At 43.8% G+C, this 11,538-nt stretch overlaps 1 protein-coding gene across 3 annotated transcripts in view; it reads right to left on the reverse strand.

The window, feature by feature from the left end:
* The window catches only part of aspg (asparaginase homolog (S. cerevisiae)), an 83,919-nt gene extending 73,025 nt beyond the window's left edge, over positions 1 to 10,894 (reverse strand). For all 3 annotated transcript variants that reach the window (XM_059958475.1, XM_059958486.1, XM_059958482.1), the window contains exon 1: positions 10,599 to 10,894. In XM_059958475.1, coding sequence (XP_059814458.1) covers positions 10,599 to 10,872 — 274 coding nt within the window. In that variant the 5' untranslated portion in view covers positions 10,873 to 10,894. The remainder of the gene's footprint in view (positions 1 to 10,598) is intronic.
* Between the last annotated feature and the right edge of the window lie 644 nt (positions 10,895 to 11,538).

An 11,538-nucleotide genomic window follows, 5' to 3' on the forward strand; every position in this document is an offset into this window, starting at 1 on the left:
GAGAGACTGGGATGGCTCCCCCCCCCCCCCCCAAATCCTGGTTTACATAAATGCTGTGTGATTTGTTACCCCATTATAACTCGGTGCCAAGAAATAACAGACAGCACACTGCATATGATTAAAGGAATATTTAATGAATGTTAAGGGTTAGTAAAAAACAGGGCTCATTATAATTAAACAGTCAAATGTGCAAAAGTTGGAGTCAACTCTTCTGAAAGTCATATTCACTAACCCTCAGTAGACCTCCACACCTCACTCCAGCAAATCACGGTCCCCCACCAAGTCAAATCCTACAACTAATTCTCTCCAGTGTTTTCTCTCTTCATCTCAGACCAGTGTCAGATGCAAAAAACCTGCACCCCTGATTGGACAGTTCACATTCCAAAGCACCAGATATCTCTAAACGCAACACAAACACTGCTTCTGTACAGAGAGACCATTACGGTAGCAGTGAAACCTTTTCCAGGGTGTTACATTGAGCAGTGTGGATATAAAAGGGCCATAAAAATTTTTGTTGCCTATCACAATAAAATTAGATTTTACACACCTGGAGGTGTAACTCTACTTGGCCCATTGCATTAGTGAGAAGCAGTCATGTGCAATGTGAACAATGCACAAAGACAGACTGTTGGACATCATTTAACCATGGCACAGGATCAAAAGGTTCCAAGACATAATTAGGGAAGTTCCTGCAATAACTTTGAAAGCCCCATTACAGAATTACTATATTTAACCTTTTGATTTCATGTGAATTTTAAGATGCATGGAAACAATCATAACATTTCAAGGTTATATTTAAAACACCTTAACTAGATATGGCTTTATAGCTTTTATGTCTTATACAAGTAATCCTGAATACAAATTCCTAAAAAGATAACCCTAGCAGGTTATAGCATGGCAAACAAAAGAAACCTTCATTAAGACTAACACACTTTTCCATAAAATCTTAGATGGCCTGCTTAAATTGCCTGTCATGTTGCATTGAGAATAGGATGCAAGCCAACTTCCCCCCGCCCTGCCCCAAGTCAAAAATGAACAACTTGTGCTAAAAATCTGTTATGGTGAGCTTAAACTACCAATGCCTGGACTTAGCTGATAACCAATCCCAGGGTGACTTTCATTGATTGGTCCTCGTTCCTCTCAACATCCAAGATCCTTGGATAAACCATTTAAATAGTCATACTTTGGTATGTACTTCGAGTTGAGTCTTGTGTGGTTTTACTGAATAAGGATCTATTTTGAGTTCTAGTTCTTCTCTGGCTTTGGGTTTCATTAGCAACATGTGAGCAAACACAAAATTGGCGGTGAGGTATTGTATTATATCGACATGGCAATTTCAGCAGGACTTAGCCACAATTCTGCAACAGAAGCAAACTCAATTTGAGGCAGCCCAGCTGAAGTAAATCAAAACTTTAATGAGCAAGTTACCAGTGAGTCCAATAACATTGATGTCAAACACTGGACAGAACTCAGATGATTCAGTTGCCATGCTATTACCAACTTTCAGTTCGATGCTACTTCAAGAGTTGTTTTTTGAACCATGACTCATGAAAGACGTGGACTTTGCTCTGAAAACTGTACAGCTGTACATGAGCATTATTTCAAATTCATTCTGCCCAAGAACATGTGTGACTTACGTGATGGAACTGTCTGATAGCTAACAAGTATTTTTGGAGAATAGTCATCTCTTTGGTGTTTGCTACCAAAGCCCAAAACTCACTAAACACGAGGCCAATGAGTTTGTTACATATACAGGTGTCAGCAATTGCAAGTGTGAAGAGCTCAAGCTGGGTAACATGACTGAATTGCAGTTCAAGTGTCTGATTTTTATTTGTGGATTTCAGCCACCGGGCAATGCAGGCATTTGCAACAGCTCCTGGCCAGATGGGAGCAAGACGCTGCTATGATTCTTCAAGCTGCCACTCAAGAATGTCAGCATTTGATTGACCTGAAACACGATTCCAACCTGGTCGAACAGACCAGGGTCAATGCAATGTCCAATGGCCCAGACATCATCACGCACATCTCCAAGCAGATAAACACAGCTTATCCGAACTGCGGTGCACGGCATCATGGAAGAAATTACCAATACAAGAAATATTTGCAGCAAATACCAATTTTATGGTCACATAGGGAGCTTTTGCCATCCTTCACTGTCATCTAGGCCAGTAAAATACAAGTTCAGGAAGTTTCAAAAGCCATTAAAATCTACAATAAATTTAACGGTCATGTTTAAAGTTGATTTCAGTGCCAGGAGGCACTACATCAATGTATTTATTTATCAACTACAATTCAATACAGCATCAGACATCACCATCATTTCCAAACACACACGGCAAACTCAGGTCCACACCAGTCAAATCAACTCATCATTCCACCTGCAGTTTAATCAAGTGAAACCCTCCTACTGATTGGCAAACTGAACCTCATGGGTAACACACATAGTTCACTTGGTTAACATTCAGCTTTACCAACAGACCAGCCAGATCCAAATGTCCTTGGCATCGACTAGATGGACAAGCTTAATCTCTGAAGTATCCCTCTAGATAAAGTCTCTATGAAGACCATGGTAATTCAACTCAAGTCGGTTGGTGCCATACTACCATCAGTACTTGACACCATACAACAACAGCACTATGCAGTAATGTTTCAAGGTTTAGGTTGCTGCAACAAATGGCAAGCAAAACTCCATTTCCATCCAGAGGCAAAGCCAGTCTTCTGTCCCAAAACATCGGTACCATGCACAGCCTTACCAATCGTGGAGCTAGAGCTAGATAAAAGCTGTCAACTACTTACATTGAGCAGCTCCAATAAGTTATTAATCAGAAAGCAAATGGTACTGTGAGATTGTCTGCCATCTTCTCAACTGATCTTAATTCAGCTTTAGAGACATCAGCACCCAATACCAGTTTTGGCAAATGTATTCGCAAAAATGATGTACAGTTTGGAAGTCGATCAAAGGCTCCAATGCTATGCTAGGTCCAGAGAGCTGCCTTGTGGAGATCAGAGATAGGGAGCCATTTTAATTGAGTGTGAAGTCTACCAGTTTGTGTCATGGTTGACAAGATCGGAGCAGAAATAGCTGCAGATCCTCTTCTTCAGTGCATTTCCAGATACTTCATTGAAGGATGACTGGTCAAGTTTGAGGAAAATGTCGTAGCCTTCTACCAACATAATACATCACCTGTTTGGAGATGTTTGGCACTCATCTCAGATGATAGGCAGAGAAGGTACATCCATGTGCAAGCAGCATTCTCAGAGCTCTGTGGCAGCAAAGAATCCAAGTAGAGCTGATCCACAACCAGGACCTCAGGCTACCAGATCTTGGAGTCCAGCACATGTTGACAACAATAGTCCAGTCAACAGGTGCACCTACCTTGGCCCGATTGATACCCATTTTAAATGACCAGATGGATTATCTATGAAATCAACAATGACAGAGGCTACTATTCAACAGCTGTAGCAGATCGTCAGCTGCTTTGCATGCCAGGAACACTTGTTTCTGACAATGGCACTCAATTCAGCTCACAGCAGTTTGCTACATTGTCCCAGAACAGAGTTAGCCACATCCCCTCACCCCACAGTCCAACAGACAAGCAGAGAGTTTGCAGATACTTTTAGTCATTTCTGAAATCATTAGGGGAGGGAGCATCAACTGAAGCTTTCAACACATTTCTGTTGACATACCAAACTACACCACATCCAAGCCCGTGGGGAACTGCGGCTAAAGTGCTTTTGAGAATAAACCTCCACACAGTGTCGGACACAATACCGACAGTGTCTAACATCCAAGACAGCCGATAAGTCAGCTGCACAGAAGGAGCCATTCTGATTTTGGTCAAAGGGTGAAGTCATTCAAGTCTTGAGCTACACTGCAGGACAGACAGTACTGTAACAGGCAAAACTCCTGGGCACCAAGTTAGATTGTCAAACAAATGGTTAAATTGCTCCACAAATTTATCATAGACAGAAATTGCTGGTATTGCCACATCAGCCAGTTGTGGCCACGTACTCCTAATGGCCCAATAAGTTAATCAGGCAAATCAGCGAAGATAGAGCTGAACCTTTATCTCCTCCTGGAAGGGTTCAATCTACCCCAACTGAACCATCCACTAGTGCCAGTTTAGCCAAGCAATATTGCAACAAGGAAGTAACAGCCTGGAACCAATAACAAGAACTGATCACCAGCACACGCCAGTTGTTCTAACTGGAATCAGCCCTAGGCTCAAATCCTGCAAGTAATCACTTTCAAGAGGAAGGTGTTATGGCAAGCCAAAACAACCACTTTTTTGCTCAGCTAACAACTAATCCCAGGCTGACTTTCACTAATGGTTATTGATCCTATCAATGTCTCGAACACTCAGACTAACCATTCAAATAGTCACACATAGGGATGCACTTTCGAGTTTGATTTTTGTAGTTGTGTGGTTTTACTGAACAAGGGTTTACCTCGAGTTCCAGCTTTGTTCTATCTCCTGGCTTCAGGTCTCATCAATAGTTAGTTATAGGCAAGTGAATACAAAACCAGATTAACAAAGAATAATGTGAAATAGTGGAGCTTCACCTACTTAATTTTATCTTAATACTGCAGTGCATTATGCTTATATTGTTTCTAACTAGCTTCTCATTTGATATTACCTTGCACACTTTTTAACAATACTTACATTCCTTTGAATATCTTTCGTGTTCACCCTAGAACTATCCACAATTAAATTAAACCAAAAGACATTCGATCAGAATTAGTCCCTTTGACCCATCCCTTTATTATCCCTCACAGCCCCGTTCGGCCTTCTGGTCACCTCACTACAGGGAGAATGCGGATGCTATAGAGAGTGCAGAGGAGATTTACGAAGATGTTGCCAGGATTGGAGAGCGTGCCTCATGAGAATAGGTTGAGTGAACTTGGCCTTTTCTTGTTGGAGCAATGGAGGATGAAAAGTGACCTGATAGAGGTGTATAAGATGAGAGGCATTGATCATGTGGATAGCCAGAGGCTTTTTTCCCCAGGGCTGAAATGGCTAACACGAGAGGGTATAGATTTAAGGTGCTTGGAAATAGGTACAAGGAGGGTGTCAGGGGCAAGTTTTTCCAACAGAGTGGTGGAATGGGCTGCCAGCAACAGTGGTAGAGCCAGATACAATAGGGTCTTTTAAGAGACTCTTAGACAAGTACATGGAGATTAGTAAAATAGAGGGCTATGGGGTAGGGAAATTCTAGGCAGTTTCTGGAGTAAGTTATATGGTCAGCACAACATTGTGGGCTGAAGGGCCTGTAATGAGCTGTAGATTTCCATGCTCTATAACCTTTACTGTCCTTTCTAAACAAGAACCTATCAAACTCTGCTTTAAATATACCCAATGATTTGGACTCCATAGCCAGCTGTGGCAATAATTTCACAAATTTACCATCCCCTGGCTAAAGAAATTCTTCATCTGTTCTAAAGGGATGTCCTTCTATTCTGAAGCTGTGCTCTGTGGTTCTAGGTTCCGCCACTATAGGAAATATCCTCTCCATGTCCACTAAGAGTTTTAATATTCTATGGGAAAAAACTAATGAAACATACTATATCTAGTTTTTCAGGAACACAGTGAAACATCTTGATATTATTTGTAAGGCTCACAAAAACATTTTGGGGGAGAAATTATATAAAATTAGGTTTCAATAGGTCACACCTTCCATAACCTATGTAGCCTCTGAACATGCTTTTTCTCAATATTTCTCAGCTTTTCTGTTTAATAAACGCCATCAATCTCAGACTTTAAGGAGGCCATGTATGGACATATCTAGATGGGAATGAGAGGCAGATTTGAAGTGAGTGGCAACCGGGAGGCACCTGTCCCCACACCTCCCCCCCTTACCGTCATTTGGGCCCCAGACAGTCCTTCCAGGTGAGGCAATACTTTACCTGCAAGTCTGCTGGAGTTGCCTTTTGCATCCAGTGCTCCCGGTGTGGCCTCCTCTACATCAGTGAGACTCGACGCAGATTGGGGGACCGCTTCGTCGAGCACCTACACTCCGTCCATCACAACAGACAGGACCTCCTGGTTGCCACCCACTTTAACTCTGCCTCTCATTCCCATCTAGATATGTCCATGTATGGCCTCCTCTACTGCCATGATGAGGCCAAACTCAGGTTGGAGGAGCAACACCTCATCTACCGTCTGGGTAGCCTCCAGCCTGGTGGTATGAACACTGAATTCTCCAATTTCCAGTAATTCCCTTCCTCTATCCCAGGTCCCTCTCTGCCCTTTCAACTTCCTGCTTCTTTATCTCTACAGTTCTTTCATGCTTATCCCCTCCCCCCTTTATCTTTCCTCTGATTGGTTCTCCACCTGGCAACTCTAGGCCCTACCCCCTCCCCTATCTCTATTATTGGGCTTCAGCCGTCTCTTCCCCCCACCCCCCATTCCTGATGAAGGGTCTCGGCCCAAAACGTTGGCTACTCTTTTCTCACGGATGCTGCCTGACCTGCTGAGTTCTTCCAGCGTTGTGTACGTAGACTGAACATAAGGAAACTCCTTCGAGTATCGCTGTATTCCAGACATGATTAACACCACCCCCCCCACCCCCCTGGTCGGCCAGTCTGCAAGAATATTGTTAATATTAAACCAGTCCACGGTGCAAAAAAAGGTTGGTGACCCCCCCGAGTGTACAGGGATGCTGCCTGCATTATAGGACACAGAGAGAAGTTAGACATATTTCAGTTGTTTTCCAAAAACCGTGGTTGAAACTGGTTAGAAGTTTATAAAATTTATAGAGGCTTAAATAGAGTGGGCAGCTAGTACACTCCCTGCCTCCCGACAGGGTTGATATGTCTAATACCAGAGGAAATACATTTAAGCTGAGAAGAGTAGATAAAAGGAGATTGACTGGGCAAGATTTTTTTTAAATACAAGGAGTGGTTGGTATCTGCAACACAGTGTCAAATGCGATAGTGAAGGCAAATACAATAGAGGCATTTAAGGGGCCCTTTGGTAGGCACAAAGATGCAGGAAATTGAAGGAGATGACCATTGTGAAGGCAGAAGGGATAGGTATGCTTCAACATTTAAACATAATCTAATTAGTTTGGCATAATGTGTGCTGAAGGCAATGTTCCTGTTCACTCCTAATTAGTACAGACAGCACTGTTCCAGGAACAGGTGTGGTTTAACTGAGTTTCCTTAAATGCTGTATAACTCTTGTTCCCTCCTAATACAAGGGCTCCACTCATCTGCAACACTGGTTAATCAATGTACTCATCCACTTACTTTCAAGGAAATATGCAAGGGGCCATTGAAGAATAGTCCTAGAAATAGCGGAGAATCAATGGTCCAGAGTGACTGAGGAAAAGTTTAGTAGAGTAATACTGCAGAAGTTGAAGTTAAAGTGTCTTGAAACTGATACATCACAATGGATAGGCATGCGTTAGTGTCGGGAGACCATGGATTTGCACCTTGGAAAGTTTCCAGGGCGCTGGGCAGGGTTGTATGGGAAACCGGCAGTTGCCCACGCTGCAAGTCTCCCCTCTCCATGCTACCGATGTTGTCCAAGGGAAGGGCAAGAGCCAATACAGCTTGGCACCAGTGTCGTCGCAAAGCAATGTGTGGTTAAGTGCCTTGATTAAGGACACAACATGCTGCCTTAGCTGAGGCTCATACTAGTGACCTTCAGATCACTAGACCAATGTCTTAACCACTTGGCCATGCGCCACACTATCATGCATCACAAGGAGATTTGAAAAAGATAGCTATGCAATAGTAAATGCTTAGCAATCATCTTTCAAATACTATAAGTTCTGGAAAGGTCTCCAGGTTGGTAAGGAGGAAATATGATCCCACATTTTAAAGAGAGGGAGATAGAAAATACACTAGATTCTGAAATGGTTCTGGAGGGCTGAAAAATTGCAAATGACACTCTACTCTTTAAGTAGAGAGGAGGAAGAAAAGTAATTTATAGCCCAGTTAGCTTGATTTCAAGGAGTCCATTATTAAGAATGAGATTTCAGGGTACTTGTATAAAATAGGTCAATAGGTTTCCTTTAGGGGAAATCTTTCCTGACAAATATGTTGGAGTTCTGAGGAAACAACAAGCAGGGCAAAGGAGAATCAGTGGATGTGTTTACTTGGATCTTCAGAAGGCCTTTGACAAGGTGCCACACATGAGGTTGCTAAACAAGAGCCCATGGTATTACAGGAAAGATACTACCATGGATAGAAGATTGGCTAACTGGCAGGAGGCAAAGAGTGGGAATAAAGGGAGCCTTTTCTAATTGGCTGTCAGTAACTAGTGGTGTTCTGCAGAAGTCAGTGTTGGGGCCAGCTTTCAACTTATGCTGAAAGGCCTAGATAGAGTGGATGTGGAAAGGATGATTCTTATAGTGGGGGAGTTCAAGACCAGAGGGAACAGCCTCAGAATAGGAGGATGGCCATTTAGTGCTTGAGGGTGGTGAATCTGTGGAATTGATTGGCTGGGTATATTTAAAGCAACTGTTGATAGGTTCTTGATTAGTCAGATAGAAGGCAGGAGAATAGCGTTGACAGGGATAATAGATCAGCAATGATGGAATGGCGGAGCAGACTCAATGGGGCTAATGGCCTAATTCTGCTATATCTTATTGTCTAAAACGGACTTGATTTGTTAGCTTGGTATCAGTAGGTGGAAAAAAATGCTGGCATCTGGAACAAAGTGTATGATCTAACAGCAAATAGAAAATTTTATGACTGACCAGAATCAGATTTTCAGATGGGAATCGGGGTCCAAATGGAGACGGGTGAAGATTGCAGCAGATGGAGTTGGGGAAGGGGGTAACGTGCATTAAGATAGCTTGTTAAGCGTAGCCTTACCAGGGCAGGCTATGACTGGTGCAATAGAGCAAGGATCGGTGTTGGACTGATCAACAATTCATCCAATGTAACCAAATCAAATGGTTTTATATTATTTAATGAAGCTGAGGATCTCAAGAGGCTTGAGTGCATTGGAAAAAACAGAAGGTAGAGCACATTGTAAGAAAGTTTTCTTCTAAAAAAACTTAACTAAAACTATATCAGCATAAGTATATACAAGTTTTACTACTAGCAGATATATGCTTGGGAGGAGCACATCTGGATTTTTTTTAACATATGGTGTGCAATGGACATTCACCAGAACAATTCCCAGCAGAGTAACAGGAGAAAATGAGGAGAGATCAAGTCCCATGTTGTTTAGGATTCAGGTGACTGAAAAGGTGACCTCTCTGAAAGATACAAAAAAGTCTCAATACACTTATACAGGCTAAAGGAAACCATAGGGTGAAGACCTATAAACTGAAACTATAGGCTACAGGATCATGGTCTCAGAATATGGGATCAACCATTTAGAACTAAAATGAGAAGAAATGCATTCACTTGGGAGGATGATGAAGTTGGAACTGTGGCATGTTTTGACAACTTAGTTATTCAGTGCATTCAAAACGAAAAGCAGTCGGTTTCTGGACTATGGAGAATATGGGAATAGTGACAATAGACAGTGGGTGCAGGAGTAGGCCATTTGGCCCTTCTAGCCAGCACCGCCATTCACTGTGATCATGGCTGATCATACACAATCAGTACCCCGTTCCTGCCCTCTCCCCATATCCCTGCTATCTATGAGCTCTATCTAACTCTCTCTTGAATGCATCCAGAGACCTGGCCTCCACTGCCTTCTGGGGCAGAGCATTCCATATATCCACCACTCTCTGGGTGAAAAAGTTTTTCCGCATCTCTGTTCTAAATGGCCTACCCCTTATTCTTAAACTGTGGCCTCTAGTTCTGGACTCACCCATCAGCAGGAACATGCTTCCTGCCTCCAGCGTGTCCAATCCCTTAATAATCTTATATGTTTCAATCAGATCCCCTCTCATCCTTCTAAATTCCAGTGTATACAAGCCCAGTTGCTCCAATCTTTCAACATATGACAGTCCCATCATTCTGGGAATTAACCTTGTGAACCTACACAGCACTCCCTCAATAGCAGGAATGTCCTTCTTCAAATTTGGAGACTAAAACTGCACACAATACTCCAGGTGGGGTCTCACCAGGGCCCTGTACAGCTGCAGAAGGACCTCTTTACTCCTGTACTCAATTCCTCTTGTTATGAAGGCCAGCATGCCATTAGCTTTCTTCACTGCTTGCTGTACCTGCATGCTTGCTTTCATTGACTGATGTACAAGAACACCCTTGTAAACGAGAGGTAGAATGCTGATGCTGGAATCTGCAGCACAGGAAACTATCACTTAAGCAGCAGTTGTTGAGGCAAAGGGATAGTCGACGTTACTCCAGATCAGGATACGGGAATAGGGCAGGGAAAGGCTGCTGTGATAAAGTCCGTTGTGATTTTGTTGCTCACGCTCAAAGGGCGGAATGGTCTCGTGTTCTGGTCAGTGTTATAGAAAGTTATACACCGATGTCAATGGGCCCATCAGCCTCTCGTTCATGCCGGTGAAAGCGTATATCCGAATTAGTCCCATTTGCCCCTGTTTCGCCCATACCCCTCTAAGAGTTTTCTATCCAATTCCTGAAGTATTCTTGGAGTTTGTGTAATCCCTTATGATGTGCAGTGTGCCACTCGTGTATAAAATCTGCCTGCTGGCTTCGTACTCACCATTATTTCGGTACATCATGCCAATAGTTCCTCCAGTGTTTATTACCAGCACTCGAACCTCGGTTGGGCTGTCCGCTGATTCCAAGCTGTAGTTGCGGGAGCTGCTTCGGCGCAGCCGGTTGCTCGGGAGCGGTCGGGACATCTGTAACCCGCTGAGGGCGTTGGAGGAGCAGTCTAACTCCAGCAAGTCGAGCCGGGTGTTCGACAGCGCGCTGGAGAGCGACGAAATGCTGCCGCTCGAAGCCGAGTTCCGCACACCACCGGTCTCCGCCATCAGGACAAGGCGATCTAGAGAAGGAAAAGGAGGCGGTGAGCGCACAGCCAATCAAGCCCGAGCGCGACGTCACAGACAATAGCCACGCCCCCCATCTCCGGGCCGAGGCGAGCGTTCGGGGAACGATCTGTCACATATCGCGGAGAGCCTGTTTAAACCGCGAGGTTCTCATTCTGCTTTCAAATAACACTGTTTCTCATCATAGTCTGTGTCAGCAACACTTAACACTAACCCCTAATATACACCAAGCTTCTAATTCTCTTTCAAAGTCAGCTCTGAACTACGCGGGACATTCAATTGCAAGTTGTAGAGCAACACAGCATCAGAAAGACAAACACAAGAGATTCTGCAGATGAATACTTGACATTTCGGGCCGAGACCCCTCATCAGGACCTGAAACGTCAACTTGTGGCGACCCATTTCCTGGCACATCCGAACCGGCTCACAATTAGCCAGCGATCAGGCTAAGGGAGATAGCCTACGGGGGTTTGTGAGTACGTGTCTTTTGGAGCATCCGCGCCCACGGGGGGGGGGGGGCAGGTTGAGGGAGGCTAGGTTGAGGGAGGCTTAAAATCAAGGCTGTGTAGTTCGAATAAAGTTATCTTTGACTGCAGTTTACCGACTCCGTGTCGTTATTTTAGCGCTGCGTGTAGCACACCACTACAA

Source organism: Hypanus sabinus, chromosome 2 (assembly GCF_030144855.1).
Source record: "Hypanus sabinus isolate sHypSab1 chromosome 2, sHypSab1.hap1, whole genome shotgun sequence".
NCBI lineage: Eukaryota > Metazoa > Chordata > Chondrichthyes > Myliobatiformes > Dasyatidae > Hypanus > Hypanus sabinus.